This window comes from Daphnia pulex, chromosome 10 (assembly GCF_021134715.1).
Source record: "Daphnia pulex isolate KAP4 chromosome 10, ASM2113471v1".
Classification (NCBI taxonomy): domain Eukaryota; kingdom Metazoa; phylum Arthropoda; class Branchiopoda; order Diplostraca; family Daphniidae; genus Daphnia; species Daphnia pulex.
In genome coordinates, this window is record NC_060026.1 from 7731109 (window position 1) to 7749531 (window position 18423).

Genomic DNA, 18423 nt, shown 5'->3' on the forward strand with positions numbered 1-18423 from the left:
GCAAATTTAAAAAAATCTTCTTGGTGAGGAAAGAATTTCCTTTCACCATGATTTTTTGTAGATTTTAGTGAATTGAAGTTAATCCGCAAAAGAGTAGATATAAAGTTTGGAAACATCGGCGCGCTCGCCATATGTTTCCAAGCTAAAGTGTATGCTAGTTAAAAAATCGTAATAAATTGAAATTAATCAATTTTTACTTGAAACTTTTACCAACGGTAGACGACATAGTCGTCTACATTTGGACAAAGTTTCAAATTTTTTAATGAAACTCTGATTTTTCCCGATTTTTTAAAAAACAATTCCGATCAATCTTTCGTGGCGCAGGGACGAAATCCTAGCCCGGGGGAAGAATAGAGGGAAGAGAATAGGGGAGAACAAAGGGGTCCGGCGGTTTTCCCTCTTATATTCTTCCCCCGGGGCAGGATTCGTTCCACGCGACGTGAGAAGAAAAATCAACATTTAATAAAAAATCGGGAAAAATCAGAGTTTCATTTAAAAAATTTAAAACTTTGTCCAAATGTAGACGACTATGTCATCTACCGTTGGTAAAAGTTTCAAGTAAAAATTGATTAATTTCAATTTATTACGATTTTTTAACTAGCATACACTTTAGCTTGGAAACATATGGCGAGCGCGCCGATGTTTCCAAACTTTATATCTACTCTTTTGCGGATTAACTTCAATTCACTAAAATCTACAAAAAATCATGGTGAAAGGAAATTCTTTCCTCACCAAGAAGATTTTTTTTAAATTTACTGTGCGATAACTCAAACGTGAGTTATCGCGAAAAAAAGGGAGACACTTTGGCCGTAAGCCGCCGTGTTAGAAGCGCGGAAACACTCGCCGTGTTTCCAAACTTTGTGTAGGTACTGTAGTTACTACCGGTACTACGATATTTGAACGTTCTGATGGTGATTGTGATTTTTGACGCGATAATGACTGGCTTTGGTATGAGCCAAAACGTTAGATATATTGTAATTGTCTTTGCCATAATGAATTATAATCAAAGATGGAAAACATTAAATTAAAATTCTTTTTATATTAAAAATTTGTAGATGTTTGTCAATGTTTAAAACAGAAATGAAACTCTCAATTATCAAAATTACCTATACCCACAAAATGAGATTTTCTATGACCGTAGAACACATGAGGAGCCGTTCTAGATTTTGCAGTCAAATAGGTGGCAGTTGAGTTTTCTAGAACATAGTGTCAAGTTCGCATACAGAAATGGACGTAATTATAAGCAAACTGAAAAAGGTAGTGCAAATTAAAAATCAATTTCGTGGACTTCTCGTTTTTTAATAGAATGTGCCTTGAAAACACTGAAACAAGTGATCTAGGTTCCATGTTGTTGGAATAAGATAGACTAAGTAGGCCTACACCATGTTTTTTTTTAACTTTCATTTTGTTCAAGTGTTTCACTTGTGTATTGTTTACCTTCTCATTTGATTTGCAGTGCAAGACAAAGAGGCAACATTACATAGATTATCACTGAAAGAAAGTGACTATTGAAAAATAGACACTGGGATTGTCGAAAAGATAAACGTTTACCGGGAGCCACACGGACTTAATTGCACCAATCCCGCACATCAAGGTTCCGTTTACTCTTGTATCATTTTTTTCCAGCCGATACATCCGATCCTCTGTCAGTGGTGATTTTTTTACTCCCTCCAGTCGACACTCGGCTCCAATCATCTACATGGGCACCTCAGCTTGTCGGTGGGTTGGCTCTTCGGCTGAGGTCCAGTACGTCGTAGAAGTACTCTGTTGTCGGTTCCTCGGCTTCCTGCTTCCAAGTCCTAAGTTTTTTCTGCGTTGTACTCGTCCTGAGTGACTGGGTGAAACTGCGTCAGGATTTGGGTCCTATCCCCTGGGATGGTTTGGGGATCCTGCTTGGTGTCCTGCCATTCGGTAGCCAGTTGTTCTGCCACGTCTTTGAAGGTCAACCACGGTCTCTCAAGAGTGACATCTCGAAGTGGTCTTGCAGGGTATCCTCTAACCAGCGATTGATTCTTCCTATCCTTTCGTATCGGTGCATCCACTGCACCACATCCTCGTCCTTCCCCCTGTTCCTCACGTAGTATCCGTTGTTCCTTGACCTTCTCATTCGCTAAACCACGCTCACCAACACAACGCTAAACGACACCGGTTGTTGTAGGTCGCAGAAAAATCACCCAGTTTCCCACACAGCTAGAAAATCGCGGATTTTACCATTCGGTTTTTCTAAAAAATTCCGAATAAAATGGTTTATTTGGGGACTGGCTGCAATGCCTAGTCAGCGTTTCCCAAAAAATGAAAACACCCCAAATCCCCGAATCCGGCCTTGATCCTTGAGTGGTGGAATAATTGTTAATTCTTTTCTTATCATCGGCATAGCTTCCAGAAAATTTCGGGGTTTTGCGATTGGAAACGTCATACTGGCTCTGCGCGTTGTAGTTCGTGTAGAATGACTGTTATAGGTTCCTCCGTCTGTCGCTACTGGGTCAATCAAAAAATTTGATTTTATCGAAAATCATATCATCAATTGGATCGGTATTCGTAAATCGTAATTAGTGAAAGAATTAACATCCTATACACATTACACAGAACGACTATATAGTGGTTCGAGATTGCCATCTTGGATGACCGGATTTCCCAGATTGGAGCAACCTCAAACCGGAGGCATTGATATTGTCCATAGGAAGAGGCGGGAAGAGGGTACGAATGGAAGGACAGTCAAGGAAGGGAAGAAAGGGGTCGGTCCCTCTTTTTTTCACTCTCCCTTTGTCTTTCCATTCGTACACTTTTCTTATGGATGGTGTCAATGTTTGAGGTTGCTCCAATCTGGGAAATTTGACTATCCAAGGTGTCAACCTCGAACCACTATATAAAAATGTCGTTCTCAGTCGTTTTAAAAATAACTTCAGACTTTCAAAGTTTTATTTACTAATGAATACACAGGAATAAATCATGACATGTAAAGACAAATTTTACGGTGAAGTTTTACAAAGTGGTATCAATAACTGACTAATCGAAAACAATCGAATTTTTAAAAGAATAGCTTCGTCGGTTTGATCGAGAAACAAAGGTTAAAAAATAAATAAAAAAGTAAATACATGATTTTGAAATATCTGTCTGTCTGTCTGAAAATTGAAGTTAGTTTCGAACTTAAATCCAGTCACCAGCTCTCCATAAGAGGACTTGCATATTTCGCTGTCGCTCTGACATACTAGGAGCTGAAGAACTCTTAAGATGTGACCAAGATCCATAACGATGCAAAAGATTTCGATAGCCTTTGCCAATTGTTGCAACTAGTACAGACTGTTTTTCTTTGTCTCTGTCATAAGAACTAAGAGGAAGAATGAGACGGACTTCATCTTCATATGGGCGGAACACTGTTATTGGACGCAGGGATGACGCTTCAGCCACGATAAGGCAACCCCAAGTGGTTCCTATGTATAGTTCCCGACCTTGAACGGCAAGACTCGTTACCTGAATGCAAGCGAACCAAGTTAAACTTTTCGAATGTTCGAAAAATGTTTTAATGAATCCGTACCTGACATCGTCCTGGACTAAGATGCTCTTCAATGCTTATCGACTGTAGTGATTCAGAACAAGGGGCTGATTCAAGAAAACGAAAAATTATTTATACTACAAAAATAAACAAAAATAATGTTAACAAACCAAGTTTGGAACAGTCAAGACGATGAAGAATACGGCGAGTATTTGCACACCAACGATATACGACACACCCGGGATAAACGTACGACCACACTACTGGACTGGTAGTCTCTGCTAGATTTTCGTAATGAGTTTCTTCGTCATAATCGAAGACGTCAACATCGTTTTCGATTAACAAATTGTCGACAGCTACCATTTGGAGCACTTCCAACCCAGGCAAGACCGGATCGTAATGATTTATCACTTCTTGCCCCGTTACAACGCCTTCTCCCAAAACGAATACGCATATGCTACCCTGTGATTGTCCGCACCACAACTCCACTTTTCTATATGAATCGTGATAGCAGATTACTAAGTGAAAATATACTGCCTCTTATTATAATTCACAGTATATTTACCCCTTGGTAGTGGAGTAAATTGCAGCCATGCAGTGGAGTGGTGCCCCACTTCCACCAAGTCCGAGTTCAGTCATGACGAATGTTCCTTCACCTTGCGTCGACATTAACGGAATGAAATCATCGCGGCATAAAAAAAGACGACCATTAGCCAAGGCAACAGCTACTCGATGTAACAAAGGTAGATGTATAAGTCGTCGAATTGACGCAGTGCTAGAAGAATCTGGTTCAAGGGCGTAGCGGAAAAGACATTGGTATGTCCGAGTGCTAGACATTTCAATAAAGGATTCAAAGATCAATTGAATATTACAAATTAGTTTACGTGATATTAGAGATATCATACCTGAAACAGAAAATTTGTCCTCGAGCGTCTCCAAGCCACACAGAATCACCGACAAGACATGCAGCAGTAATTGGCTGATCTACTTCACTTTGAAGAGAATAATAATCCAGCCAAGAACCACATCCGTTTGCGATTTCGGGAGGCTGACTTGATGCAAGTAGAAGGTCAACCTAGATTGCTTTTTCCTATTAGCCACAACGTATGTATTAATATGCTAGTACTTCAGTAACATTACCTGGCAAGCGGTACTGCTCAACCAAAGTTCATGAAGAGATTCATCTGTGGTGTTGGGTACGGGGACAGCAACACCGTCCGTGCAAAATCCACTGTGGTTTAATGAGACGACATCCAACAAGTGAGTAAATTCAGGTGCTGAAGCGATAGATACTATCTGGGAAGCAGTCGGTCTGTCTTTTGGTTGTTGACTCCAGCACAAAACCATTAGATCAAGTAGATACACAGGATACGTTGCATCCTAAAAGATAGCAGAAAATAACATAACAATAAAAAAATTTTAAAATAAATACAAGGAACTCACCCGAGGAGAGATCGAAGGCCTTCCCCCTTCCAATATGAACTCTTTGACCGATTCATGGCTTTCAAAAGGTTGGCGCAAAGTGAGTAACTCATACAAAAACATTCCAAAAGAGAAACAATCCACCTGTAACGATCCATTAATCATGAATACTCAATGAAAAAGAAAACATTCAAATTTGTATACTTTGTCGGTGTACTCTTCTTCGCCATTAAATCGCATTATTTCGGGTGCCATGAAACCTTCAGTTCCTCCAAAACCTTTCATAATTTAAATCTCTCGTCTGAATTTTTAGCTTTAAATAACTTATCAAATATGTCCAACCTTTAGCTCCGGTAGGCAATGAAAGCCGGGAAATACCATAGTCGGCTAATTTTACATCAACTTTAGCGTCCGTTTCCCTTTCGCCGGGACCAGGTAAAGCCCACACTAGCACATTTTCTGATTTGAGATCGCGGTAGATGATTCGTTGTTGGTGCAAATACTCTAAAGCTTTTGCAATCTGGAGAGGAATTATGAGGATGATTGCGTTCATTAGAAAAAAAAAATATTGGAAATTCCACGTTAAAACGGACAAACCTTGCCACGGTCATACTCCCGATTTAATTGTTTTATGATAATCTTTTAATATAGGTTAAAATTAGATTTTTTTGTCAAAGGGTTTTGAAAAATAAGGGGATGTGCGGACGTAGCATCAATCTATATTTTTCGTGCACAGCTGATACTGTATTCATTTTCATTGCAATTTTTTGTATTTTAAACTAAAAGAAAAAAAAAACTAATGATCACAATGTGTTAGCGGAATTATAACTTTTAGAAAAAAATTGCGTAGATATCCAACCACCAAGGTGGCAGCACCATCGTTCCAAACGCTAGCTTTGAACTATGCGCTAGTTATGACATCGCATATTTTTTAAAATTTTTTATAACGGATCATTGTAGTCCGACATACAACAAAGATGGTTACCCTAGCTTCAGTTTTTAAAAAATAATTAATTCCATAAAATGCAAAGTGTCAAAATCATCGTTCTTTGAAAACTCACAGAAAAGAGGTTGATTTTTTTTTGCTTGAAAATGACACATTTTATAGCTGTATTATTTTTTTTTTATCTGCATTTTCCTGTGACACTGTAACATTAAATTTTAAATGGGACTTGTCGCTACCCAAAATCAATCCAAAAATATGCGCATCGTTGAAGGGTTTCACACTTCATTGGCAACAAAATTTAAAAAAAAGTTATAAGGAAATTAAACCAGGTAATTCTCGGTGTTTCAAATGAAGTCCATGTTATTGATCTTGAGGGAAAAACAACGAAATATCAATATAAAATAATTAAAGTGACGAAATCCACATGGCCAAGAAAAGAGGTGTGGATTTCTTTGTTTTTTTTTAGCGTACGGTGAGCGATTTTAGGGTGCGCTGTGCCTGGGCACCGCGCCCCAAAAAAAGGAAATCCATACCCCTTTTTTCTTTGCCATGTAGATTTCCTCACTTTCTTTAATTGTTTTTAAATATTTCGGCATTTTTTCCTTAAAATCAATAACATGAACCTTGGGAAATAAATAATTCTACACATTTGAAATTTTGAAAATTAAAAAACAAATTACATCAAATCGAAAGCTTCAAAAAGGTAAGACCCCAAGTTAAACTAGGCCCTCTAGTTACACACCCGACCAGAGTTGCCGATAGTTGACGATTCCAGTTTTCGTCCCTTTTTGGCAGTCGGTGGCTCTGGAAAAGTACGTGTACCATATATTCCTATAACATGGCAATGAAGTCGTAGATAATCCTTCAACCATACGCATATTTTTGGTTAGATTTTGGACAGTGTTAAGTCCCATAAAAAATGTTATGATAGTGTCACGGGAAAATGCAGATTTCAAAAAAAAAAATTACACTCCTCCAATTTTTAATGTTTTTGAGGACATACTAAGTTAAACAATGTGTCATTTTCAAGCGAAATAAATATCAACCTTTTCTGTGAATTTTCAAAAAAGGGTGATTTTGACACTTTTTGCATTTTGTGGATTTAATTAAATTTTTCTACTTCAGTTGGGATCAACATCTTTAACGTACTTAAACAACAAGTGTTGTAATACAAATAATCCGTTATAAAAAATATGAAAAACTTGTTTAGTCTACCTAGCGCATAGTTCAAAGTAGGGTAAGTTTAAGTGTTCGGAAAGATGGTGCTGCCACTTGGGTCGTTCGATACCGACGCGATTTTTTCTAAAATTAAGTTTTTAATTTATTACTCCACTATCGCGTTTTGATCAGTTGTTTTCCTTTTGTTTTAATTTAAAATGCCAAAAATTACAATTAAAATGAGTACGGTATCAGCAGACAGCAGTGTACGAAAAATATAAATCGATGCCGCGCCCACCCATCGTCTAATTTCTTCAAACCCTTAAAACAAAATCTTATTTTACCTATATTATAGAATTATCATTTAAAAAATTAAATCGGGAATATGATAGCGGCAAGGTTTGCCCGTTTTGGAGTGGAATGTCCCATACATTAATAATATATAATTAATGCTTAACACACCTGAATTACGATTTGTTGAACAACAGTGAGATTTAATTTAGCTCCAGATCTTCGGTAATTCCTTAAATTAGAATCCAATGCCCCTAAAGGTGCGAGGTCTAAAACTAGCGCCAAGGGTTCGGTACACAAACCAACTAGAGGGACTATATTCGTGTGACGCAACGTTAACAGAATTGCCAATTCCTGTCTAGCAGTACAATAGGCCTTGCACGCATACCTGTAAATTTATATACTCAGATGCAATAATGAAAAACAAGTAGTATAAATGCACAACAATACTCACTGTAAAGGGTCTCTTTCCCATTGATTGATAGCAGCCTGAATTACAACATACAATATCATTACATGACAATAAATTGAATTAAAATGTTAAGATTACTTTGTATATTTGAATGACTGAAGGTCTGGCTTCATGGCCAGGATCAATGGGCTGAAGCATTTTTACTGCTACCTCTGCATTCGGATTTCCGTTAATATTTGCTGTAGCACGATAGACAAACCCGAACGCTCCTCGACCTAGGAGGGTGCCTCTTTTTAGATTTTGACCGTTGACAATATTCCGCTCTCCAATGTCCATGAACATCTTGTATGTGACAAAATCATTGGAAAATCAATCAAGATCATTTTATGTTAAGAATTCTTAATTTTACCGTATCCGGTGCCACTTGAGCTAAGTGAATATCGTTGTGAATAGGGCAATGCACATGGCGATTTTCGTGGCTCTGCAAAATGCACTCCTCTATGGTGAAAGAGTAAACTGTTTCAGAATGCGAGGAATGAGGCCGAAGTAATTCATGGATGTTAGAATGGTCCTCCGTTGAGGTTTTACGACTAAAAAATTACAGTATAGCTTAAAATGATGGAATCCACTTTTTTTTAAATCCGTACAAGCTACCTTAGTACTGGAGATTCTTGACCCACACCAGAGTCAGCACCATCTGATCTGGCACTATTGCGGGATCCACGCGCAACTGGTTCGGTTTTTGGCGGAAAGAACTGATGGTTTTCTTGAGGGCGTTCATGCGGACTGTCGGCAGGTGGATGCACGCCACAGAGGCACATGGGACATGGAACTACGCGTGTGACAAGATATTTTCCTTCAGAAGTGTGTACAAATCTGGTACCTATTTTCAAGCAAATGGCAATTTAAAGAAAATGGGGTGCAGCTGGCTCGCAAGTGGAAGCGCAGGCGGAAAAAGTTCACAGGAAATACCTAATATGGGATACCAGTCTTCGAGGAGAGTATCAATATGATCAACAGCAATTGTCAAAAGTTTCGTGACGCTACAATAAAAGTAAGTAAAGTTATGAGAATCCCGACTATTCCGACTAAGAAATGTTTAGCATTTTACCTTTCTACGGATGGTTCTAATGCAAACGTTTGATAGCCTTGGACAGAGTTCTTTTGGAATGGTTGGACATCGGGTCTATCAAAAATAGGTTTACGTATTGCAATGGTTTCATTGGGAAGAAAGATTTCAATCATAGCTGTTGAAGAAGTATCCAATTCAGACCAATGACCCTCTTGTTTTGCAATAAATCTGAGAGAGGGAAAAAACGTTGGTTTAATTCACTAGAAATAAGCATTTGAAACTGACCGAAATGCCCGGTAATCAAACGGACTGACACCGACGCGATTAGCGACTTCTTTAATTCGGAGCAATGTAGTGCCGAGGTAATGTAACTCAATGCCAGTTTGCCAACATCGCCATTCAGCTTTCCATTCCAAACTTTGTGTTAACTCAGCGTCCACCTAGACGTTAAGACATGATTGAAAACTTTCTAATCAGGCAAACCACAAATTGTTATGAACTTACATGACGAGGAACATTAAAGTACGAACGGAGTGTATCAACAATGTTATCCTCAGCTAATAATCGAGTTATAAGACGCGACCAGAACCCTGTGGGGACGTACGAAAGCAGCAGCAACCTATAGATAGCTGTTTCCATATCAGACTGGAAACTTATTTCACATCTGTCATCCGTAACTTCAGAGACAAGAAAAATGTAATATTAAACATCAAAACTTGCTTCCTAAAATATGACAAAAGTGTGTATGTCTTTTCTTGTCCTTACCTGATTCTTCGGCAGAAAATACTTTCGCCCCATGGGCTGCTGCTGCTGCTGAACCGGGTCTGGATGGCATGGAAACAGCTCTGTTAAATCTAGGACCCTTCCTCGGTCGCGATGCTCTTCCCCTTGATCGAACCGGAATCTATTAAAATTATGAAAAATGCAACTTTATTTAATTGGGAAAAAATTATTTAATTTAATTTTGCAAGCAATTTTACCTTAACACGAACATCAGAACCCGGTAAACCATAAGCTGTCTGATCTTCAGTAGGTAACAACGAAGGAATAAGTAAAGTTCTTGAGTCCCAAGTTAACGCTACTTCAAATTTGTTCAGCAGGTTAACGACATAAGCTTGAGCTTCTGTAGGAGCACTGGTCGATGATCGAAAAACCAGCTGCAAATCCTCCAGTCTCATAATACCTGTTTTGAGATAACGTTATATTGGGGTTGTAATAAGTTAAAACAAATAAAAGATTTATGGACCATTTGGTGCAAAAGGGTTGATTTCTCGAATGGTGACTACATGGGCAAGCATATCGCATAGCCACTGTGGGTCCAGAAAATAGAGATCCTTTAGAGTTGCATCTTCGTAATGAAGCATAACACCATTTTCGTGGAGAAACGCTGTGGCCTAAAATTAAATATTTTAATTAATAAATAAACATAAAAAATGACTACAATTTAAATCATCATCGTACTTGATTTAATTCAGCCGTATCTCTGAAAGACATTCGAAATCGCGAGTTCATTATGTGAGCCACACCAATACGGTATCGCTCGGAAGAAAGGACAGGATCACGACCATTATTTTTTTGTTCGGTAGCGAGAAGACCAATGACGTCTTCTAACGCCAGATAAGTTGCAGGAATACGCTGCTCCAACATGCGTTCTTTACTACCTAGGAACACAAAATTTGATTTCCAATTTAATTTCGAAAGAGATATGCCATCTGCAAAGGGAAAAACCTTAACTTACCTGGGAGTTTCAAGCTGAAAACTGCATCATAAATCAGGTTGCATAAAAGACGAACGTTATGTCTTGTGCGGCAACTGATCTCTATGGTATCTAAAACTCGAGGTAAACCACATTTTTCTGCATCCACTATGTTAATAAATCTGAGACAACAAAAAAATCAGAAATATTCGTAATATACAGTTAATTGCAGTCATTACCGATCACGAACAAGCTGTTGGAGATCCTCGGAATATGAAGAGGGAAAAGTGTCCTTTACCAAGTCGAAATGGGTCCCAACAATCAAAACGGGTGAATTGGGTGCTCTTGCCTAAAATAATTGTCTTTTGTAAACACACATGGCAAGACGCAATTTTTTTGTTTAGAGTTACTTGAATATTGACTAGCCAGTGAAATATTTCGTCGATTCCTTTTACTCCATCGGTGATGCGCCACAAGACAAGATAAAGACTACGTTTAGACAGGAAGTACTGATGAGTGGCATAATACTCTTTTTGACCAGCGAAATCCCAGGTTCTTCAATCAAAAGAAAAAAGAATTCAAATTAAAAATATTGAATGAGTCTATCAAAAAGTTGATACCGGAATGTGACGGGGCCGTGCCCTTTTACTTTCTTCTCATAAGTCCAATCACTAATGTCTACACCGACAGTAGATAAGTTCACTCCACGCGGTGTTCGAGAATGAATATTCCTGTTGCCCATTCTTTTAGCCCAATGTTCTGGAGGCTTCTTTTTGTATGAGCCTGTGCCTTCTTGGCGTAATTGTTCAAGTAAAGAAGTTTTTCCAATACCCTGAACCCCGACAAGCATGAGTCTACACAAGAATTTAGAAACATACAATATTAGGTACTCCATAAATTCTGCCGGATTGCAATAATACTTCATTCGGGCATAGGGGCGTGCATCTTCTAGTACGGATTTCAGATACCCCACAACATCCATTGTTTTATACTTTTTACTTTCGATCATTGAACGTAGTGGCTCTTGCAAATTACAGCCTCTTGTATTTAGATTCCACAATTTTGACAATAATCCCATTCGTGGCGGTAATTCAACTATGTCTATAAAGAAAATAAAAAATTCAGATAATCTGGCATATTTCATTTCATGTGGGAATAAGGGCGTACTGACCAGGATTTCCGCTGACGTTGAAAACGGAAAGATTGTTTAATTCGTGAATCGCATTCGGAATTTCTCTAATCTTGTTGTTACTCACATCTAAAGCGCTTAAATTAGGAAAGAGCAGCTTAGATTTGTGAGAAGAGGACACATGCGTGTCCACATCGTCTTCAAATCCTTCGTCGAACCAGAGATGGATACCCGTCAGCTGATTATCTCCGAGGATTAAAGTGCGCACATTCTCCAATTTTTGGTGTCGACGATGTGAGCATGCAACTACTTTAGAAGTCTTATGAAATTTCCTTCCTAAATATAACTGCGTGAGACAAAGTCTTTAATCGCCAATAACGTTTTCATTTAAGTTACCTTGTGTTACTGGAGTTTTGGGAGGGTTGCGATCAATCCCGGCAAAACAAGTAACGGTCGGTGGCGAACACAGAAAAGGAGACGAGCTAGAAAGTGGAGAGATTGGCTCGTCTAATTGGAGAATGTCCCAGTTGGAAAATGGGGGCCAATTTTCGATTTGATTGTGGGACAAATCTAATTGCTTCAAACCATGAGGGTAGTTACATAAAGGCCCAATATCAGTCAATCTGTAAAGCATACAAAAATATATGGAAATATGAATTTCTATAGCTATGTCAAGCAAAATAATATTTCATATTGCAATACGAAACTTACTTGTTAAAGCTCAAATTTAGACGGATGAGATTGACTGCTATACAAGCTAATGACACAGGAATACTAGAAAAATTATTATGTGCAAGGTTCAGATGTATGAGCTGCGAACACGATTGAGGCGAATCAATATCTGCCGGAAGAGTCTCGTTGATATCGACAGTATGACTCCATAAACTAAAAAAAAATACAGATATAAGAGATACTAGAAATATGTCACGCCAAATAATATAGTCCTACTTAATTTGTTAAAAATATATAATTCAAAATGATAGAGTACCTGTGATGCGTTAATTCTTGAGGTGTTAAGTTAATAGTTGCCAATTGCATGCTTCGCATCATCTTCGCATCCTCCAAACTATCTTCATCGGAGAAAGAAATGCTGCTCTTCTCAGAACCGTGTGATGTCCGTCGTGGTGTTAACAAATCTAATTTCTTTCCAAGCTCACTACTACCGGTTGTATCAAACGGTGATTCCGTCAAAAAGTTGGGGAGATCAACAAGTAAATTGAAGGAAGCATTCATTTCCTTCAGTTTAGGCGCATTCCAAATATCTATAGGAATTTTTTGCAGCTTATTATTTGAAACATCCAAAACGGTAAGTGAAGGAAGCTTAAACAATGAATCCGGAAGGAAATCCAATCTAAAAAAAAAAAGACAAAATACATTAAAGGCTGCAACAAAAGAAATAAAATCAATTGCATGTAGGAAAGAGACGAGATTACCTGTTATCCTGCAACATAAGTTCATCCAAGAGTGGACAATTGTACAATCCAGACGGAAGATGTTCAATTTTGTTTTGAGCGACGTTAAGATGACGAAGACTTTGCAATTGAAATACGCAAGATGGTAATTCTATGAGAACGTTATTGGAAAGATCAACTCGTGTGATGGAGTGAAGGGCAACGTGATGTGCACGAGGGTGAAGTTTCATCTTGGGATTGAGACTGACCGCAGCCTCACTAAGCCATTGAGGTCTGATATATTCCAGACATTGCTGACCATGCCAATTCACCATTACGGCATTGGTAGGGAAAACTTGACCGAGTGAAGCAAAGCCACGACTTTCACTTGGTGATCCTGCTTTTTTATTGATAGTGTTTTCCCGATCAATATGCGATTTCAGAGCCAAAAGTTTAGCGGTGATGATATCGTCTTTCGCTTGAACAGCCACATAAAGAGCTTTGCTTTCCACGTCACGTGCACCGTGTTTTAAAAGTAGATCGATCATTCCTAAAAAAACGCAATAACGTTACAATGTTAAAGCACACATATGCGTCAATGATTTGAAAGAAATACCCATATCACGATGTCTGACTGCTTCAACCAACACAGTGGATCCTGTAAAAACGTACTCGTCTAGAGCAGTGCGAGAACGTAATTTTGACAATTCTTCTTCATTTAGATATATTGTAAGGTTGGGATTTCCACCGGCAACTAATATAAGAGACGCAATAGCAAAATTTTTGTTCTTCACAGCAATGTGTAACGCTGTTTGTGTTCCATGGTCACAATAGATGTCTACATCGACAGGACTCAAAGTTTGATTAACATTCCCAGCAGGTGTAGCCGTATCCGTTTTTAAGTTTACGTTGAGACGGGACATTAATGCTTGAATGGAATCTGATATCCGTTTTTTCGCCGTGATCGATTCTGCTCCCGACAACGACTGCGTTGTCGATTCGCAAGACTTCAACATTTTCCCTTTGACGCGATATTTCAAAATGATCTCTACCATCTTCAAACTTCCCATGTATGCAGCAATATACAACACAGTTTGTCCTAAAAATATTAACAAGTTAAAAATATATTTTTGAAAAACTTATCTACATCAGTCTGTACCTGATACATCTTTCGCGTTAATGTCAAAAGGAAGTTCATATTCATAATTGCCAGTCTTATCAATGTACTTTTTCAGAATACTAGAGGGGTACGGGAACTTGAGTAAAAGATCCAGCACCTGATGGTGCCCCTGTATACAGCATCCGTGAGAAGGAAACCATTTTTCAACTGTTGGCGTTTGTACCAATTCAGGATATTTCTGTCAAAAGATAAAAATACAGATTACAGCGCCACTTCCAATTTTAATTCTAGAATCGTTCATCTTTCAAATGAATATGCAGCTTACTCTCAATAGCAATTCGGCGATTTCTTTGTGGCCATTGTAACATGCTATGTATAGAGGAGAATACTTTGTTACAGGATGAACTCTTGCATCCGCGCCATTGGCAAGTAAGAGATTAACTATTTCCTTATGACCGACTTCTGAAGCTCTGAAAAATAATTTAAGGCATTAATTAGAATTCATGATACAAACATGTAGCTACTTACTTGAATAATAATGTGTTTGATCCTTCAACAGTCATATTTATAACAAGTTTCAAGTCTTCTTTGAGCTCCTTGAAAAGTTTGAGCATTAAATCAGGGTTTCCTTCAATGCATGCTTTTAATAATCCGTTAAAGGTTTCAACTCTAGAAGCTTCATGTGTTGCCTGGGCTGTTTTTAGAGCTGTGGCACATTCTATGTGACCACCTTTGACTGCTAGATCCAATGCAGAGAATCCAAGACCATCTCTGACATCAATACGAGCTTCATGACAAAGCAAAAGCCGAAGATTGTTGACATGGCCATATTCAGCTGTGATGTGTAATGATGTCTTAATTGAAAAATTAAGACAGTAAGTTAGTTTCAAAATATACTTAAGCTGTCAAATTTACCCTGTATTCTCCTCGTGGCCCACAAGGGATGTTGGGATCAGCTTAAAGAAAACACCAGTTGAATGAATACGTACATAATATTTATTTTTTTTAAATTTTAACACTTGCATACCTCCTGATTGAAGCAATATTCTGAGACAGCTAGAGTTTTCTGTGGTGGCAGCTGCATGCAGTGGTGTTCGACCCCAAGCATCAACTCCATCAATATGTTGTAATTGATCAGCGTGAAGGAGATCTTCAAGTAATTCCGCATTGTCCCACAAAGCCGCCTAAACAATAACGCATTCACAGAGCATCGAAATAAATACATGTTACATCCCAAGTATTTACAATTTATAAACAACAAACAAATTTCAAACCTGATGTAACAGGCGCCCGGGAAAATCTTCCAAATCATCGGAGTTTGGAGAACTTGGAGTACTCATGCTTGAAATTGTAGAGTCCGCCAGAAAATTCGCATTATTAGTTTATTACTGAATTTGTCAACAAAACCCGACCAATCTATTTGACGATGCTGATCCCGTGCATCGATCAGCTGTGTGCCGCTGTGTGAGGCAGCAAAGAAGGCTACTATTTGGCGGATAATGGAAAGCGGCAATTCAACAAGAAAACAAACGGGCCAGAGCGCGTAATTTGAAGCGGGGGTTACAAGAACTGCCCCAAAAAAGGTGTATTTCTATGGCAAGTAACTTAGTGCCTGTTGGCGAAGACATGGGACACTGATCCGTAGGGGCCTGTGTAGCCATTTATATTGCCCCCCCGATAGCAAAGGGTGATTGCGGGGGGATTGATAACATAGCTGTGTGTACAAGGTTGGGTGATCCATAATAGCTGGGTGGGGGGACGAAAAATGGCACTAAGTACTTACCATACTTGCCATAAAAATATAGGACCTTAACCTTAACAAGTAGCCTAAGTAATCTAAGAAACTTCCATCGGCCAAGGTCGCCAGTCTATTACCGACGATATTATCCGTTTTACCTTCTTTTCTTCTGATAGAAAATTCCGTGAATAACAAGAGTCGTATCAACGTTCTGTCGAGTCGTTAACTACAAACGGCCATCATTGCATTTTCATAACTTAGTCTGGAAGCTTAGTCTTTTGAGTTGTATCGGATGCATCGGGTCATTTCTCCAACGCGCATGCATACATTTGAAAAATAATGCCTAAAGTACGAGAAGTCGAATCTCTGGTCCAACTTTGTACGGACTGCATTCAAAAATCGATTGAGAATATTAAATTTCCATCTGATGTTTCAGCAACTAAGAGAGAGGGCAATAGGCCTACGTTCAGAATGAGCCATCCGATCTATGAACTAAGTAAGTTAACCCGAAAAATATATATTTTTTTAAATTCAAGCGTTAAATAATTTACATTTTTTTACTTTAATTTATCTAGTTAAATCTATTTTTAAACTCTCTGTAAGCTGCATTAAAATAACGATTGAATGTAGAAAATGTGTGCCAGACCTATCGACAACTATAAGAGAGAGCAATGCGATCAATGTCAATTCTGAAATGGTTAGCGATCCATTTCATAAATTACGTAAGTTGGCCAAAAGACGAAAAATCTAAAAAAATACAATCTTATTTTTAAATTTTATTTAGTCGAATCTATTTTGAAACTCTGTTCATGCTACATTAAAAAAACGATTGAGAATAAGAAATTTGCATTCGACTTATCCGCAGCAACCAAGAAAAAGGACGATACAATCATTCTCAGTTCAGAATTATCAAAAAATCCATTTCCTAAATTACGTAAGGAGACTGATCAAAAAGGATTTCTTTAATGAGAGCTTAAACTAATGTTCATTTTTAAACTTTTATTAGCCGTTCCTCTATTGGAAAAGCTCGTTGGGTCTCTTACCAGCGGTAGAAAATTAACACATGAAAATATTCTAGAACAAATAATCACCTCACAACTTCAACATTTGTCATTTTCTCAATACTCTGAGAGTTACTTATTGAATTTATTTCCTAAGTTGGAAAATTTGCTAGTTCTCAACCTTGAAGACGGCGAAATAGGAAACGACTGTTTAAAAAGCATTGGGACTTACTGTTCCAAATTAAGGTATTTCAACTTAAGATCTTATTATTATTTGTCATTTTAATTGTTGAAAGAAAAGACATGACGAAATCATAAAAAAATAGGTGGTGGTTGAATGTCACGAGATGCGTTAAGGTGACAGACTCTGGAATTCAATGGCTCTGTGGCGAGGCTGATTATCCAGAGATAGGAAATGAAAAATCGGGACTCTGTGAGACTCTGAAAAGACTGGATCTTATTTGCACTAGTGTTACACAGCGGGGAATCCAAATGGCTCTCACGCATTTACTGTCTTTAGAAATAATTAATCATTATGATACCTTAGAAGCCTTGGTAAAATTGGCTCAGTCAGCGGTAGTTTCAAAGCGTGTTGATTGTTGCTACGACAAGTTTTCCGCATCTGTTCTACACACTTCTCCTAATAAGCCTTATTTACATGGTAGCCTTCAAGTAGCACTCTCTATGTGCAATTCACTCACTCGTATCACAATCTACGCAACCAAGGGATTAAAAGACAGTGACCTTTTGTGCTTAATTGATATTAAGGTGCTCCGCGGATTAAAAATCTTAAGGTCTGATTCAAACGCACTCAATGAAATTACTTTTGACGGTGGCGTATGTCCACTTCTCAAGGTAGTTGGCAACTCTTTGGAAGCGTTTGGCACTGATTGTTTCGATTCAATCTGTATTCCGACCCTAGCCGAGTTATGTCCCAATTTAACTGCTATTTATTTTAATAACATCAGGGGCATGCTTCAGAACGAATTAAACCTTCTTCAAATGGAAAAGAATCCGACCATTTTTAAGAAATTAACTTATGTTCAGTGTGTATGGAGTTTTCCATCCGATATCTTACTTTTTTTGTTATCTTCTCCTTTACTTGAAGACATTCAATTTTTTTATTGTCAGACGTTAACTGATGAAGTCTTACGTAATGCAGCCAATTTTCATGGATTTCATAAACTTGAAATTCTGGATCTACGAGATTGCAACGTGGTGTCGAAGTATGGTATTAATGCTTTACTTGTAGAAAACATTCCACTTAAAAAAATTATTTTTAAATCTTGTAAAAATCTGGGTTCAAAAACTCATTCAAATTGGCTATCGCTGATTCGTCAGAAAAATTGGAATTTAAAATGCTTTTTTTTTAAATAACATGTCTATTCTCTAACGCCCGAGAAGAATTTTTCCGTCCGGATTTCAATTTTTAATCCATCAAATTGCTGCGAAAAGCGTTTCGAATGTATACGAAAGAGCGGATAATAAACTGGAAAATAACGCTGTTGTTTCCGTTTTGAAACTGAATAAAAACTGTAAATCGGACCATTTAAA

At 38.0% G+C, this 18423-nt stretch overlaps 2 protein-coding genes across 3 annotated transcripts; one reads left to right on the forward strand and one right to left on the reverse strand.

The window, feature by feature from the left end:
• Window positions 1-2901: 2901 nt before the first annotated feature.
• LOC124205398 (leucine-rich repeat serine/threonine-protein kinase 1-like) lies at window positions 2902-15761 on the reverse strand. 2 transcript variants are annotated; one of them, XM_046602826.1, is made up of 39 exons: window positions 15405-15761; window positions 15158-15314; window positions 15046-15086; window positions 14659-14984; window positions 14456-14600; window positions 14170-14368; window positions 13627-14109; window positions 13053-13560; window positions 12608-12970; window positions 12331-12504; window positions 12016-12242; window positions 11662-11955; window positions 11411-11591; window positions 11111-11344; window positions 10901-11045; window positions 10730-10839; window positions 10533-10672; window positions 10256-10455; window positions 10041-10188; window positions 9775-9977; window positions 9560-9698; window positions 9299-9471; window positions 9080-9234; window positions 8834-9022; window positions 8695-8765; window positions 8377-8605; window positions 8132-8312; window positions 7861-8064; window positions 7765-7799; window positions 7482-7698; window positions 5258-5435; window positions 5120-5193; window positions 4937-5059; window positions 4634-4873; window positions 4399-4568; window positions 4059-4322; window positions 3664-3986; window positions 3536-3600; window positions 2902-3471 (listed from the first exon to the last, which is right to left on the reverse strand). In XM_046602826.1, exons 1-39 carry the CDS (start codon window positions 15468-15470, stop codon window positions 3148-3150), a joined length of 7698 nt encoding a protein of 2565 aa, XP_046458782.1. In that variant the 5' UTR covers window positions 15471-15761; the 3' UTR covers window positions 2902-3147. The 2 variants fall into 2 exon arrangements, with proteins under 2 accessions (XP_046458782.1, XP_046458783.1); XM_046602827.1 differs by lacking the exons at window positions 15046-15086; window positions 15158-15314; window positions 15405-15761 and having other exon boundaries at window positions 14456-14592; window positions 14659-14778.
• Window positions 15762-15876: 115 nt separating this feature from the next.
• On the forward strand, window positions 15877-17897 carry LOC124203475. The gene is made up of 6 exons (XM_046600151.1): window positions 15877-16364; window positions 16444-16590; window positions 16653-16802; window positions 16875-17115; window positions 17196-17724; window positions 17838-17897. Exons 1-6 carry the CDS (start codon window positions 16208-16210, stop codon window positions 17895-17897), a joined length of 1284 nt encoding a protein of 427 aa, XP_046456107.1. The 5' UTR covers window positions 15877-16207.
• Window positions 17898-18423: the final 526 nt, after the last annotated feature.